This window comes from Polypterus senegalus, chromosome 17 (assembly GCF_016835505.1).
Source record: "Polypterus senegalus isolate Bchr_013 chromosome 17, ASM1683550v1, whole genome shotgun sequence".
In the NCBI taxonomy this organism is placed as follows: Eukaryota; Metazoa; Chordata; class Cladistia; order Polypteriformes; family Polypteridae; genus Polypterus; species Polypterus senegalus.
In genome coordinates, this window is record NC_053170.1 from 92,134,101 (window position 1) to 92,151,755 (window position 17,655).

General features: G+C 40.5%; 1 protein-coding gene across 2 annotated transcripts in view; it reads left to right on the top strand.

Annotated features, from left to right (window-relative positions):
* The window catches only part of LOC120517406 (WD repeat-containing protein on Y chromosome), a 96,965-nt gene that overhangs the window by 62,958 nt on the left and 16,352 nt on the right, over positions 1 to 17,655 (top strand). For both annotated transcript variants that reach the window (XM_039739722.1, XM_039739721.1), the window contains 5 exons: positions 2,060 to 2,251; positions 6,656 to 6,916; positions 10,879 to 11,043; positions 11,961 to 12,110; positions 15,733 to 15,917. In XM_039739722.1, coding sequence (XP_039595656.1) covers positions 2,060 to 2,251; positions 6,656 to 6,916; positions 10,879 to 11,043; positions 11,961 to 12,110; positions 15,733 to 15,917 — 953 coding nt within the window. The remainder of the gene's footprint in view (positions 1 to 2,059; positions 2,252 to 6,655; positions 6,917 to 10,878; positions 11,044 to 11,960; positions 12,111 to 15,732; positions 15,918 to 17,655) is intronic.

Below are 17,655 nucleotides of genomic sequence, written 5' to 3' on the forward strand. Positions count from 1 at the left end.
TATTATAACTAATAAGTGCGCAAAGCACCCTACACTCCACAATACTCATACAATAATCACTAATAATCAATACAATAACCAATCCTCCTCTCCCAGACGCGTTGCCACCCTTCCTCCCGACTCAGCTCGTCCATCTGGGATTTCCCATAGTCCTTTATAGTCCTTGACCCGGAAGTGTTTCTCTCTCTCTGTCCATGTGACTGGTAATACTTCCGGGTCAGATTAAAACTCCCTTTCGTCAACCCGGAAGCACGTCATTTCTTCTGTCCATGTGACTAGGACGCACTTCCGGGTTGTAGGGAAAACAACCGTTGTTCTTCCCTGCAGCGCCTTCTAGCAGCCCCCGTGGTATCCAGCAGGGCTGTGGATAAAAACTCCATTGTCCATAATTCCCTGCTGGCATTCGGGGCACCTCCATGCTGGAAGGAGGGCTCCATCTGGCAGCCTGGGGGTATTGGCCGGGATGAACGACCAGCTATATGCCACAATAGATAGACCTTTATTTGTCCCAAGAGGAACTTTAGCCTTTTTGCAAGCTCAGGTTATAAAGATCATATTATATATAACAAACAACAACAACCTTCCTCAAACACACACATGAATTGCAAAAGAACAAAAACAAAAATAGTTCTGACTTAGCTAAAGTTAAAAGAGCATGTCACAATGAGACTTTTTAAAGGCAAATTACCAAAGGAATGAGGAAGCCCCAGCAGCATTTCTTGACACACTTTTACTTAATAGTTTATTTGGTAGAAGTCTTCAATGCTAGTTTGTCAGAGAGCAGACATGTTGAATAATGTCAAGCAACAACAATATTGCATTTTATCATATAGCCACAACATTAAAATCACCATTTTAGTAAAAAACATTGATTATATCATTACAACTATACCTGTCAAGGGGTGGCATATATTAGGCAGAAAGTGAACTGTCAGTTATTTAAAATGATGTGTTGGAGGCAGGAAAAACAGACAAGTTAAGGATCTCAGCAACTTTGACAAGCACAACTTATGATGGCTAGACTACTGGGTGAAAGTATTTCCAAAACTGCAGGTCTTTATGGGGTGCTGGGATGCAGTGGTTAGTGACAACCTAAAGTGATCCAACGAAAGACAACTGGTGAACCAGCAGCAGGGTACTGAGAGCCCAAGGCTCACTGATGTGTGTGGGGAGTGAAGGCTAGCTTGTCTGGTCCAAACACACAGAACAGTCCACTGTAGCACACACTTCTGGAAAATGTAATGCTGGCCATGAAAGAAACGTAAGAACACAAGAACACACTGTGCATCGAAACCTGCTGTGTATGCGGCTGCGAAATAGCAGAATGGTCACAGTTCTCCCTGTCCACTGCTAAAAGTGCCTACAATGGGCACATGAGTAACAAAACTGGACCATGGAGCAATGGAAGAAGGTGGCCTAGTCTGATGAATTGCATATCCTTTTAAATCATGTGGACGGCTGGGTGAGTAAGCGTTGTTTGCCTGGGGAAGAGATGGCAGCAGGATGCATAATGGGCAATGTTCTGCTGGAAAATCTTGTGTCCTGGCATTCATGTGGATGTTACTTTGACACATACCACCTACCTAAAGATTATTGCACACCACGTACACCCTTTCATGGCAGTGGTATTGCCCGATGACAGTGGCCTCTTTCTGCAGAATAATACGCCCTGTCGCATTGCAAAAACTATTCAGGAATGGGTTTAGTGACATGATAAAGAATTCGAGGTGTGGACTTGGTTTTCACATTTTCCAGCCGAGTATCTGTGGTATGTACTAGACAAAAAAGTCTGATCCAAGGAGGAACCACCAGGCAACTTACAGGATTTAAATTATTTGGTACTAACATTTTGGTCCCAGATTCCACAGAACACCTACAGAGGTCTTATGGAGTCCATGCCTTGATAGGTCAGAGCTATTTTGACAGCGCTGGGGGACCTACACAATATTAGGCAGGCAGTGTTAATGTTGTGGCTAATCGCAGTATATGTTTATTTTGATTGAATCATCCTGTAGCGTGTGCATACATTGACAATGAGCTGGTATATTTTATCCTCTAGGGTGTCACATGCTTCGACTTCAGCAAACCGCTGAACTTGCTGGTGACTGGAGGCATGGATCACATGGTTCGCTTATGGAATCAGTATGTGACAAGTGGGCCAGTGGCTGTTCTTCAAGGCCACTGTGTTACCCTAATGGATGTGGCAATTTATGAGCCTTTGAGCCAGATATTCAGCTATTCAAAAGATGCGGTAAGTTGTTTATATACGGGACACAGTCTTGTAAGTGAAACCTGTCTTGGAGATCCTGAAGGTAATGGCTAAGGTGTTTTCAGATGTGGAACATCATTCGAATGAGGCTTTGTCTGTTTTAGAATGTACTGCATGCAACTGTAATATATATATTAAGCCAGGGAAAGTAAACATGTTAATTTTTGCGATTAATGTGTCCTGTTTGATGCATGTTTTTTCATTTCATACTGCTGTATGAGGGTTGAATCAACATAATGTCACATAAGTGCTGAATAAAACCAAAATAAGTCTCTAGTATAGACATCACTAAATGGTGGACCCGGACCAAGTGAGAATGAATGATAACATTCATGCAACATTTGTGCATGTCTATTCATGTCACTCAACAGAGAGCGAATCAATGTGATTGTTACGCTGCATGGGTAAAATATGAAGATGCTGCAGAAAAAAATACCAGAAATGACAGAGCAACAGGGAGCACTGCTTGTTCCAAAAAAAGAAAAAGTATATGCAGAAAACAAAGCTTTCAATAATGAATTCATGAACCAATATATGTTCATTCTTCCTGAAGGTAGTTCAAAACCAGTTTGTCTCATGTGTTCTGAAACCGTGGCTTTAAGATAAAGTAGCAATGTGAAGCGCCACTATGAGAGAAAACATGGATCCTTTGTGCAAACATATCCACCGTAATCCAAAGTGAGTACACGTAAAATATCTGAACCTAGAGCCCGCTTTGACAGATCCACCAGAGTCCTCTCAAATTCATTTGCATCCCAGCTGTGTGCAAATGAATGTTCAATTAAAGTAGCATGGATTTAGGGGCAACGTTAAAAACATTTCTGATGCGGCCACTGTAATACACTTTTTAGTTTTATTCACATGGAGTTATTTATTTGTTTTAGATGTTATGTTAAAGACAGTTATTTGTATTCCATACAAATATAAGGCCTACTAAATTCAAAGGGTTCCACATCTTTAGCAGCACATTCAAAGTCAACAGTCATTTCGATCGTTTTTTTTTACTTTGACACGTCTGTATCTTGTATGCTATGCCAATTTGAGGATTAATACATTAGTCTCATTTTCTCATTGTCTTCTTTTCAAGTTGCCTTTTAGGAAGGCATTCAAATTCAGGTTGTAGTTGCTCAAGTTTAAATTATGCCATTATTTTTATAAGTTTAAATTATGCCATTATTTTTATAAAATCCCTTTGTGTTGATTCTGCATTAAATTTGTGATTCAGTGTGAATTTACTTCATGATTTATTCATTAATTTTATATGTTTTAATGTCAGATGCGATTAATCATGATTAATAGCATACATTTATGCAATTAATTAATGATTTTTTTCAGATTCCCAGCCCTAATATATATATATATATTATTATATTATAAAAAAATCTTTGGGAGGGAGACTAGGAAGACGAGACGTGATCTTCTTGGAAGACAATCTGAAGTACCGCAAGAGACACTTTAACTTGCTCCCAGCTCTTAAAACAACGACAAGCAACAAGTAAAACACGCAGCTCACCAGCAGCAGAAAGCCAGCAAATGATCCGACCACTTCTCCTTGCGTGCGTTCAGCCACCCTAAACCCCCCTTCACAACGCGAGAGGCAGAGATACGAAGTGGTAAAAGGACAGCTGCTGTACAGGCTTTAAAATGATCGACGGGCAGTGCGACAGCAGCAGCAGCAGAAAGACAGCAGATGATCCGACAGCATCTTCTTAGCTTGCGTTCAGCCACACCCCCTTCACAACGCAAGCAGCGTTGTACGTCCTACGAGAAAGAGCTGTAACCACACCCAGGGCTAGAAATAAAGGACAAGTATTGTTTTTATAAAAGTTTTAAAGTAAAAGTGAAAATAATGCAGGCAGCACGGTGGCACAGTGGGTAGCGCTGCTGCCTCGCAGTTAGGAGACCCGGGTTCATTTCCCGGGTCCTCCCTGCGTGGAGTTTGCATGTTCTCCCCGTGTTTGCGTGGGTTTCCTTTGGGTACTCCGGTTTCCTCCCACAGTCCAAAGACATGGAGGTTAGGTGCATTGGCGATCCTAAATTGTCTTGTGTGTGTGCACCCTGCCCGGGGTTTGTTTCCTGCCTTGCGCCTTGTGTTGGCTGGGATTGGCTCCAGCAGACCTCCGTGACCCTGTGTTAGGATATAGCGGGTTGGATAATGGATGGATGGATGAAAATAATGCATATGTAACAATTCCCATGAAAATAACAATCTCTTTAAATTGTATATCCGGTAAACCGGCATGGTGGGCGAAGCGAGCAGGGGGCAGAGACCCCTAGTAAATATATATACAGTCATATGAAAAAGTTTGGGAACCCCTCTTAATTCTTTGGATTTTTGTTCATCATTGACTGAGCTTTCAAAGTAGCAACTTCCTTTTAATATATGACATGTCTTATGGAAATAGTATTTTTTCAGCAGTGACATTAAGTTTATTGGATTAACAGAAAATATGCAATATGCATCATACCAAAATTAGACAGGTGCATACATTTGGGCACCCCAACAGAGATATGACATCAATACTTAGTTGAGCCTCCTTCTGCAAATCTAACAGCCTCTAGACGCCTCCTATAGCCTTTGATGAGTGTCTGGACTCTGGATGGAGGTATTTTTGACCAATTCTTCATACAAAATCTCTCCAGTTCAGTTCAATTTGATGGCTGCCGAGCATGGACAGCCTGCTTCAAATCATCCCATAGATTTTCGATGATATTCAAGTCAGGGGACTGTGACGGCCATTCCAGAACATTGTACACCTCCCTCTGCATGAATGCCTTTGTAGATTTCGAATATCCAACCCCTGCGTAACTTCAACTTTGTGACTGATACTTGAACATTATCCTGAAGAATTTGTTGATATTGGGTTGAATTCATCCGACCCTCGACTTTAACGAGGGCCCCAGTCCTTGAACTAGCCACACAGCCCCACAGCATGATGGAACCTCCACCAAATTTGACAGCAGTAGGTAGCAGGTGTTTTTCTTGGAATGCTGTGTTCTTCTTCCGCCATGCAAAGCACTTTTTGTTATGACCAAACAACTCCATTTTTTGTCTCATCAGTCCAAAGCACTTTGTTCCAAAATGAATCTGGCTTGTCTAAATGAGTATTTGCATACAACAAGCGACTCTGTTTGTGGCGTGAGTGCAGAAAGGGCTTCTTTCTCATCATCCTGCCATACAGATGTTCTTTGTGCGAATTGCGCTGAATTGTAGAACGATGTACAGATACACCATCTGCAGCGAGATGTTCTTACAGGTCTTTGGAGATGATCTGTGGGTTGTCTGTAACCATTCTCACAATCCTGCACATATGCCGCTCCTGTATTTCTCTTGGACTGCCAGACCAGAGGTTGGTTTAACAGTAACTGTGCCTGTGGCCTTCCATTTCCTGGTTCCATTCCTTACAGTTTAAACTGACAGTTTAAATGTCTGAGATGGCTTTTTGTAGCCTTCCCCTAACTGAACAATCTTTGTTTTCTGATCTTTTGAGAGTTGCTTTGAGGATCCCATGCTGTCTGTCACTCTTCAGAGGAGAGTCAAAGGGAAGCACAACTTGCGATTGACCCCCTTAAATACCTTTTCTCATGATTGGACACTCCTGTCTATGAAGTTCAAGGCTTAACAAGCTAATCCAACCAAGTAATCAGTATTGAGCAGTGACGGGCATTCAAATCAGCAAAATTACAAGGGGACCCACATTTCTGCACAGCCAGTTTTTCACATTTGATTTAACTACATACAACTAAGTACTGCGTCACTAAAAATCTGAAAAGTACATCAGTACTCAGATGTTCCCACGAAATGAAAGACATACCACTGGTATCTTTTTTGTTGAAAGGAGAGTCAATTATTATGCAGACTGAGAGGGATTCTCAAACTTTTTCATATGACTGTATATATATATATATATATATATATATATATATATATATATATATATATATATATATATATATATTCACAGACAGATAGAAGAGAGAGAGAGAGAGACAAAAGTCTGTGCTGTCTGTATGCCAGTACTGTATAAACAAATGCCAACGGCCAAAAAGCTGTAGAAATGGGGGCTTTCAAAGTAAAGCTCACAGTAGAGAAAAGAAGATGACTTGGGGAGTTGGCAGGAGGTGCATTCAGTTCCTCCAGACATCACACAGTCCTAGAATAGGAATTTGTCTGGCCTGTCAGGCACAGTACAGCCAGGGCAGTTTCCCGAAGCAGGATAGCACATAATATACAGCACAACCTCCTAAAAATAACAATGCATAACAACACTGTAATGCGAGACTTAAAACTATGAAGTCCTAAGGATATGAAAGGTCATTCACAGATATTCATAGATGGTTGGATGTGAAAATCATTAATTTTTTATGTGAAAAATTTCCTGACAGGTACTAAAGGTTTGGAGCATAACATCCCAGCGGTGCTTGAAGACACTAGTGCTGAAGTTCCCGAGTGTACTGGCGGGTCACATTCTTGAACATGGAGAGTTCCCTTTCCTGCTGGTAAAGTCAACCCCCAGTGCCCTGCTGGTCTCCTGTGGTGACTACATTGGCCTGCTGCAGCTGCAGAAGGATGACTCAGAGGACAGAGTGCCAGCCACTCACAATGGCAGAGTCTCAGCAGCAGTGTACAATTCTTTCTTCCATCAGGTGTGTGCCCTCCAAAAAGTCACATTTATGCACTTTCATGAACAGCTGGAATGTTGGACAGTCTCAGATCAGTTTCAATGGCCCTAAAACTTACTATTTGTTTGACTTTGTCTGCTGGGTGGGAAATTACCTATCAATAAATCTATCTATCTAGAACACACCCTCAGCAACTTGTGATTCTCCATAGCAAGGGGATCCACAAAATGGTGGTGTCTGAGAGATACAAAATGTCATTGTAATAAAACACAAATAAATTTTAAACTTTGTCAAAGAGAGTTACATGTCAGATTCAGAATCCTTAAGTCTCAAAACCCTACAAAAGACATGTACCTTTCAAGGAATTTACACAACACATTTTAAAAATTCACAGATTATAACAAACTTGAGATATCTCAAGTAGAGCACACTGTATACATTTTTGAAATTTCAAAAACTCTCAATGAAAATAATTTGGCAAATTCTTGAAGAGAAAAACGTGTTTTGTGACCTCAGTTACTAAATTACTTATTTCTTCAAACTCACCTTGAGGGAGGCACATTTCCAATAGCTGTTCCTTATGGTGAAACCCATCCTCATTGAAATGACAGCAGAGTCGCACACAGCTGAGAGCTCGCCGCCATGTCAGTGGCTTCTGTGCATGCAGGCAGACTACAGCTAACTACACATTTTAACTCTCCATCGGCAGGTCTTTCAAAAGTGTAATGTTTAAGAAATGTGAACTAAAATTAGTGATACACCTTTCACAACCAACAACTAACAATAGCACATCAGTTGATGCAATGTTGACATCACTTCAATTGGGCTCTGCAGTCTTTGAAAGCTACTGCGCCATCACAAGCCTGTTAGGGTACAATTTTAAGTAGTTGATACTGTAAAGTGCTATAAAATGTTTTATGTATGTAACTATTACATGTAATTACATTCTATTCTCTGAATTATTTTTAATGTAACTTATTGTTGGGTGGAGTGCTGGCTCTGAGGCTAGGGATCTACACTGGCAATAGGAAGGTTGCTGGTTCAATTCCCATAAATGCCAAAAGTGACTGTACTTCATTGGGCCTTTGAGTAAAGCTCTTAACCTGCAATTGCTCCATCCCGGGTATGACGTTAATCTACATCCAGCCCTGCATGTAGGCCCTCCAACCTGCAAGGAAAACCTGGGTATTGTTGGCGGAATTGGCACTCCAGCCACCATAAAAAATCTCCCACTGGTTCCATTCCATATAAACTAGTGTGGTGCTGAAGTGTCACCTGTTGCATGGCTGCACTCAGGTCCTAATCTGGGATCCTGAGTTGGTTTGTCATGCGGTGGGTGCGGCAATTCGCTGTATCAGCACGTGATCCTAACCTTATTGTTAACATGTTTTTCTTAATTTTTTAAATCTGTCTTTGATGAAGTAAATGCTCCAACTTTCAAAGCAGTTAAATAAATTCCAACGTTTACACCACGAGTACACTTTCTGTTTTAATATCCTATTATTAACATACACATAAAGACAGAGAGAGCAGGTATACACAGGTAGAGGTCTCAAATGTTTCACTGTCATTATGAAACACCCACATTTTACCACTGAGTTCAACTGTAATAGAATCTTATGGCATTGCAGAATGAGTTTCTAATTATAACAGAGGCTGAAAACATGTAAAAAAGTGAAACAGCAAAGTAAATAAAACAAAAGTAGTTATTAAGTGTAGGAAGACAGGAACTCAGCAGCTGAGCTTTACCCTTGAGGACAGCAGACTGCGGTCCACTCGGAAAACGGAGGCTGTGGTTTTATTTTCCCCCGCGTAGCCTGGCATTTTATGAAATTCGAAACAACTGAGAACAAGAATACAAACTGTGCAATAAGAGATGGTGAGAAAACAACAAATCTTCCTGACCGGAGCAGAGCGCATGCTGGGTAGAGAGGGCCTTCATTTGCGGCCTATTAAAGACATCCTTATAAAGAGGAGAGAATGAGTGGAACATGAGAGCGAAGGAGTGACATTTAAAGGTGTGCATGGGTGTCGGGTTTGTGTCTGTATGTGTATGCAATTGCTGGGTGTGTGTCTCTACTCGTATGTCAGGTGTGTATTAATATATGCACCCAGGAGGCTCTGTGTATGTGTGTGAGTGTGTATGTGTGTGAGTGTGTGTGTGTGTGTGTATCTATCTGTTGTGGCCATAAGTGGCTGTCCTTGGAGACCCTGAACTGACAAAACACAAAGCTGACCAAATATTCAAGATAAGAAAGGGGTTTATTAAAACAAAACAAAAAACAATAAGGGTACAGGACTTTGAAAGTAAAGGAGAAAACAAAGTGAAAATTTAAGAATAAGCCTTTCATGTTGCCCTTGTCTACTCCTTCCACTTTTCTTTTTTCTCCTGCAAGCTGAACTCTAGTTCACTCTCCTTCCGATTTCAGTCTTGTCAGGAAGACATGGATCTAAATGTGGAGTGAGGAAAGAGCTGACACAATGCCCCAATTGTGACCTCAGCCCTGGATCACAGTCTTCTATTAAAAGGTTCAGGTAACCCCACAGTCTGGCTTGTACATGGGTTAACCGGAGCTGTAGCCTACATCCCCTTAGCCTTTTGTGACCCCAACATTAATCAGTATAATAGTAACAGTTCTTCAGAAATGGCCAGCAGGCATGGAGGCTTCTAGTTCTAGCCATAATGACACATAAAGAGGCGATGGCTTTTTGTGACACCCCTTCTGAATGTGTGTGGTGTCACAAGAGGGTCGAGCAACTTTCAAAGCTGCCATTTATTGGATTTTTAAGGCGCAACGCAGAAGTACAGATGACCCCGTCCTGTCTGTTTATAAGTGGAGGTATGTTGGATGTAACTGTGACTGAGCCCAACAGAAGTGGATTCAACAGCACACACTGAAACCCAATTCTTGATGTCACTTGTGAAGAGCAGCTGGCATTCTTTGCACTTTGTGTGCACCAAGGTGTAAATCAAAAGTCTGAAGTTGAAATGTTCTGGTCAACAAAACCTTTATGTGAAATGTTTAAGGGACAGCAGATCATGAGTAAAAAACATTTCAGCTTATTTCTCAGGTGTCTGCATTTTGTTGCAGTCATTCTGAGAAATCATTCCATAAAATAACACCATTCTTTAACGCAATAATAAGAGAGATTCAAAAGAATCTATTTGCAACCCAATTTTTCCCATGTGTCTTCGTGACCCACCAAGGTGATGGGCATGCACCTTGATGAGTTGTATACAATCATCAGAGCAGGGGATGAAACAAACGCAATCATTGGAGTGGTGACCCACTCATGACCCACTGTCCTAGGTTGTGGATGATGGCCTACTGCCACTGTCAATGACCCTTTTGCCAGAGTACCTGGCACCTGAGCATGTTACAGCCTGATTCCTGTCCAGCACTAGAGCAGTAAGAGGACAGTGACAGTCCCTGCTGGGCTCCCCTGTCAAACTGTACATGAGGTTTTGTATGTTGAGTGCATGTCACGGTACACAGACATGTGTGTGATTAAGTGCGTATCACAGATAGCTGCATTTGTGTCAGAGTAGGCACATAGCGTCTGTGTGTAAATTGTCTACACGCTAGTGTGTGTGTGTGTTGGGTTTGTGTCCCTGAGTGTATGTGTTGTATGCTTGTGTATGCTAAAAGAAGCATGTGTCAGAAGAAGAATATGTGTGCCTGCATATGTGTGTTTCAGATTTGTGTCACTGTGTGAAAACGTCTGTGCACAGGTGTATGTCTATAAGTGCGTATATGTTTTCCAGGTGCTTGTTGTTGTCATTACATTTGACACACTCACGTACATATCTATAATTTGTATAAGTGTCTTAGCCAAATTTTCCAGTGTATGCATATATGCTTGTCAAGGGTGTGTCTCTACACACACACATTAGGTGTGTGACATTGTGAAGCATACTGCATGTTTGTGAGTAATCTGAAGGCAAGTGTGAGTGTCAGTCTCACTACATTTGCTCTTTGTCGCAGGTTGTTACCGCTTGTGAAGATTCGTCTCTGGCTGTCTGGGATGTCGAGACAGGGGCAAAGTGTCTCCAGCTAAACAATGTCCATGGCAAGGAGGAAATAACATGTGTGAGCTTTGACGTTTCCCAAAGACGCCTTATAACAGGGGCCCGGAATGGCACAATCAAGGTCAGAATTGTACTGCCATTGTTGTATTAGCTATCTTTGGGTTTTCCAGATCAGATGAAGGGGGACAGTGGCTGAGCACCTCTGACATGGGAGCTCTGTAATAAGGGGACAGTGAATATGGACCCTTTAAAGTTTAAATGGAGAAATTCTCCATTAGTTCAGTGAGCTGAAGGTGCTAGTGTGTCACAAGAACTGTGGAATTAGAGGTCATGATCTGGATGTTTTTCTCCAAGGTGCATCAATAAAATCCAAATGAAGTATTTAGGACTAAATGCGTTACAATAGTGAGGAAAACAGAACAAAGTAACAGGGTAGTGGATGCAAAAAATCAACTGAGTCATTTGATTCAGTAGTCACTAAGTTGCTTTGTCATGTCACCCCGTTACATCTTAAATATATGAGCAAACCAACCAGTCAATCTTTCTTTGGTTTACAGAGTGTTTTTCACAAAAGTTACTTTAAAACATTTATCCATCCACATGGCCATGAAATTCATTTAGGGTTGACGCTTCCATTTTATCCCAGGTTGTTAAGGAGGTCTTTGTTTTGAAGAAGGTTGATTGTCATTAATTGTAATTTTGTGAAACCTAGATTCAGTGTTGTCTATTTTTAGTCATTAAATATGTCACTTGCTTTATTGTGTAGTCCTTGACATCATGTGGTCTTGATGACGTTGGCAACAGTGTCAATGCTAGGCATGTGCTTTTGTGGCACTCTTACGTTTGACGTCATTATAGTATCCCTATTTAAGACTGCAGTCTGGTACTATTTGACTATTGGAGGAAATTCTCAGAAATCTCACAACTTCGTTCAAAATAGTTATATAGAGAAATCCAATGATATCCTTTTATGTGACCTGTAGCCTAGTACAGGGAAATGTATGCTTCTGACACTCTAATCAAATATTAACTTTTCAGATCTGGAACATACAAAATGGCCACAATTTGCACAAGCTGCAACCACTGGGTGAAGCAGAGGTAACAGGGCTCATCAGTTTTCAAGAGCATCGTTTGTTGGCCATAGGCTGGAACAAAAAGCTGGCACTATACAATATGGCCAACCCTGAGGTGAGTGAGTGTGACTGGAGCTTAAGAGGCTGGTTGACTTTGGGGGGTGAGGATAGCATCCTAGGCTTTCACCTGTGAAAACACGTGGCTACTACTTTGAATTCAGCTCTCCAGCAGTTTGACTGTAACTTTCAATCAGGTGCTAGAGGTTTCTTAAAGCAGGTACAGCAGTTGAGCAAAGTGGCTGACCAGAATGTTTCTTTGTGTTTGCTCTCATATTTCTAGGTTGTGCAGCAGCTAAATTACTAAAAATAACTTATTTTGCAGTCTTGACACAAGTAAACTGCTTCAAGCAGGGGATTTTGAAATTCCTAGAAGTTTAGAAAATGGATTCCTGACCCAACCACCCATCCATCATCTTCTTTGCTTATTTTGGTGTCAGTTGCAGTCCAATTAGTCACAGTCCCTCCACAACCAATGACAGCAAACAATAGCACATCAGTTGAATCTGGTTTGGCATCACATGAGTTGGGACTGTGCTGTCTGTGAAAGCTGTTTGAGCCACCACGAGCCTATTAGGGCCATATTTATAACTGTTCAAAAGCAAGTGTTTCATGTAGTCTACTATCACATGTAATTGCATTCTATTATCACTGTTATTTCATATACGACTCACTGATGCAAAAATATTTAACAAACAAAAATGTGATATCTGATTCGATGAGGAAATAACAAACGCTCCAACATTCAAATCAGTTAACTAATTCATCATAAGCACCTGAATGTTACACCATGAGAATAATTTCTAGCTATTTTTCACTTTTCTGTATTTTCTGGCCTTTTCCAAACCTCTGCCTTTTTGTATTTTATAACAAATGTTTTTTGGTATTTGTCCATTTGTAATTTCTAGCCTTCTACCATTTTGGACTTTTGTAACTCTTTTAGAATTATAGTCATACTTGAGACATTATATCCCTCCTAGTAACTATGACGGAGATATTAAAGGCACAAAAATAATGGTATAATAGAAAGGATAGATTTAACTTGCTATTAAAGTTGTATTTACTCCTATAACCAACAACTGAGGAAGTCTTTAGAACAGTACAACTGTAGGATCTTTGACAATCATATGTCCAACTTCAGAGGAGCTGGAGGCATTGTCCTAGGTATAGACAGAAGATGTCTTCCATCGGTCCAAAGGAAAATCTCGGAAAACCTGAGTTGTATGCTATTTTATAACTCGTATTTGCTCAGACCCAGTGGATTGGGACACACAACTGCAGAAACTCAGGACAAACTTCATCAAACAAGGATACACTCCCAAATCAGGAGAGCTACGGTTATACCCAGAGAAAACCTTCTGGAATACAAAGGTGCAGAAACCAAGAACCGGGTCCCACTAGTAGTAACTTATCATCCACATCTGGAAACACTTCGCAAAATTATGAAAGAGCTTCAACCCATGGTACAGAAAGACAATAAACTGAAGGATATATTCCCAGAACCTCCCCTCCTTGCATTCAGACAACCACCAAACCTCAAACAACTGATTGTCCAAAACTCAATGTGTGGCTCGGCAGCAAGTGGCACATCTCCCTGCCTGCAGAACAGGTTTGGCACCTGTGCACATATCTACACGACAGATCAGGTAGTTATACCACATTGCCAGCTGGAGCATAAATTAAAGGGTCTGTTCACATGCAGATCTGCTAATGTGGTCTACCTAATCATGTGCATAAGGTGCCCCAAAACTGGACAACACTGTAGGGGAAACTGGTCAGACATTGTGCCAGCGAATGAACTCACATAGATTTCATATTAATCAGAACAGTATTGATCTTCCAGTGGCAGCACACTTTAACAGTAATGGCCAAAGCATAAATGATCTGAGGGTCACTGTGCTTATGGGTAATTTCAAGACCCAACAGGAGCGGAGAGAATAGGAATACAAACTTATGCTTAAATTCAACACTCTCCAAAATGGTCTGAATAGAGACAAGAGTTTTATGACCAGATATGTGGACTAACAGACTGACTGACCAGCTGACTACATCAGTGGCCGATCTTACAGACAATGCACTTCAAACAAACCTTACAGGACTTTCTCTAGTGATGGTTATCTTATCTCTACATTTTATTAGTTCATTGTTCTCTTCTTTCAGGGTTAATTCATCTCAGGTGTATTCATTTTGCTAACATTTGAACAAAAAGGTTGTTAAGATGAAAGAAAAAAAATCACTTTGCTGTCCCAATATAAGCAAGAGTATTTTTCAGTTTCTTTGTTACACCTTGCCTGATGAAGGGGCCTTAGCTGCCTCGTAAGCTTGTATTTGTAATCTACAGTATTTAGTTAGCCAATAAAAGGTGGCATTTCACCCTGCTTTCTCCTGTATCAATCTATGGCTAACACGGTATAACACTGTACTGCTATTTTATACCCTTAGAACAGTTGCTTTGTTCAAATTTAATTAATCAAATAAGAACACTTGCTGACCTTACATAAACTTCCATTAAGGCATCATCTGTTAGTTTTTATGAACTACTTACAGACAATGCCTGCTGACCAATCAGTACATCAGTATTAGCTTTCTCCATTAACCAGGTACCCAATTAACTTTTATTAACTATTTACAGTATATTTTCAGTTGACAACCTTACTTAAGCCTCCATTTACAATCTCCAGGTTACTGCCTTTGGCCATAATTAGTAAGTTATTATGTAAAATGTAACCAGTCATATGTAAGCTAAACCTGTTTGCATTAAAATCAATTAGGCTCACAGAAAACAGTGACATCTGGTTACTTTAACCTTTGGGCACACTTAAGTTTCTTGAAAGTAAACTCCTGCTTGTGGTCTAGCAAGCATATTGCTAAAATATAATTACGTATGTGAAAAATCATGTTCAATGATCACAAAAACACATTCATTATAAGTTAACTGTATGTATATGACCACACATCTCATTCCAGATTGTCTTTAAGTCACTTGTAAGCTTTGGGATGGTGACTAGATTCCCTGTAGCACTTGGCTCAACGCAGGAACAAACCCAGTCCAATACAGGGCTCACTCACATGGGGTCAGTTTACAAGCGCCAATAAGCTTAACTTGGGCATCTTTGGGAAATGGAAGGAAACCCCCACCAAGGCAGAGACAGAATTTCCACCTGGTTTATCTTATTGTGTACTACAGTGTCTATGTGTGGAGCTCAGGTCAGAGTCACACAGAGTATCGGTGGAGTTAACAAAATCTACAACCTTTACAGTCTAATCTCATAGCCACTAAAAAAACCACACTGCCTGACAAATCCTTACTTAACATAGTACCTTTTATAGTAATAACGTCACATTCGCAAATCTGCCCAATGGTTCTCTTTTACAGTAATTTCTTGCCACATTATTTCTCACATCTAGTACTCTCGTTCACATAAATCTTTAATTTGTGCTCAGATAGCTGAAGTGATTTATTGAGGACCTACAGATGGTGTCTGCTGTAAAGATGCTATATAAAGTGTCCACGAGACACCATTCCAAACACATAACGGTGGTTTATTTCATGTTCAGGGTGCTCGTCACTAATGAAGTGGCCCAATGACAAATGTGCGACTGACAGCTCTCTCTTACAGCATTCATAAATGACTTGTCTAAAATCCAATCAATGCTAAGAATGTTGGTTCCCTTTACAGGATGTGCACATCATGGCAGACATTTCTTGGCTCGATGGTCATCTTCACAAGGAGGACATCCTGACAGTAGACTACTGCCCTTCATTAGGTCTTGTAGCAACAGGCAGCTTTGATGGGGAGATTATTGTGTGGAACTTGGAGAGACAGCGAGTGGTCTTTTACCTGAGAAGGAGTCCCAGCAGAAGGTGGGTGATATATGTGATATGTCAAAAGCGAGAAATCACGCCAATTCAGACTTTCCTGTTTAACTTCCTCACATGGACAGGGTGACTGCATACCTGACAGCTTATCTAGCAACAAAGTAAATAGATGGGCTTCTGACATCTGAACTTCAATTGCTGGGTCTCATATTATATAGTGAAAAACATGGCCCTGGACAAGCCACCAAAGGCCCCAACAAAAAGTCATTCAGGACATCACCCTGCTTTGTTTCACATCCTCGTGTAGAGGGGCTGCCTGTGAACTCTGAGCCCCTGAGAAAGACAGCGTTTCCTTACCTCTTTGAGCTATAAAGAATACCCCTTGCTAAAATGAGAAAGTGGGCTCATATTAAAGAGTGTCAGGATCTCATTTTTTTGCCTAGTGAAATGATGAAAAAAAAAAGAAAAAATGCATTGTAGGAATGTTGGATGTGAACTGTGGGAATTCCTTGAATAATTAGAACTCACCATGTCCTTCTCTCTTAATCCACATTATACTGTACTGGATATGCTGGTCCTTCATACCACTAGGTGACAGACGTTATTTCTTGATAAGGAAGTCAAACTGTTCTTGAACAAATATTTCTCCTGAAGCGTAATCTGAAAATTTATACTTCCATTTTTAAATATTAGGTAAATATTGTGATTATATTTTGCCCTCAAGTTTAACTATGTAAAAGCACTTGATGAGTTTCTAAGTGAGAAATTCAAAATCAATTGCAGTGATTCAGAACATCTAAACAAGATTATAAATTACTCCATATAATCATACAGTGATAATAACTGGATAGGGCTGCACCTAGGACACTTGCTGGAATGTTTGTTTACAGCTAAGCAGTGATTTAAGATTGAAAAAAGGGGTTTACTGATATTTCAGTGAGTCAATTGGCCAGAATATACTTTACTTAAACATCAGTCTGCCTGCCAGCTAGTCAAACAACTAATCAACCAATCAGAATTCAGAAAGAAGCTGTCAATCAGCCAGGTAGTGATTTATTTAAATATCAGTCTGCCAGCCAACCAAACCACTAATCATCCAATTAGAATTCAGAAGGAGGCTGTAAATCAATCACTCAGATTTGATGCATCATTCAGTCAAGCAATCATTTATCAACTAATCAGTCTGTAGTCTAGATTGTCTTTTGACAATCAAATAAATAATCAATCAGTCTATCAATCAAACAATGAGCCTCTTGATCAATTCATTAATCAGTAACAATTGTATTTGAAAGTGTAAATTAGATTTTGTTGTTTCTTTATACGTGTATGACTAGCAGCTAGTGAATCTACCTGGGGCCCCCTAGTGCACACGCTGTGCTCAGTTCATTTTATGCATTTTAAATGGAATCAGGCTTTCTGTGCTTCCTACTCACTCGCCTGGTTTGATGACTGCTGATGAAGCAATGCAGGTCTGCTCCAGTTTCTTCATTCTGACCTCACTGCCGCCACTCTGAGTCTTTACGTCTAATTGAGGGATGCAATGGCCTTTGGTTATAACAGTGTTTAGTCGTGTGAGGACTGCTTACAGTGCACTTCTGTAGACAAAAACACACTAATGCCTATAATCAAAATGCAAGAGCAGTTCAGCTTGATTGGGCTTCTAATTGCATGTTTGTTATCTGAGCATGCTGCTGGAGCTGTCTCCTCTTAGGCATTCTTGACGTTTTGTTACAAAAGGTGAGCTTTATTTTCAATCGCTGTTATCTCTCAAAATAGTGTTGGA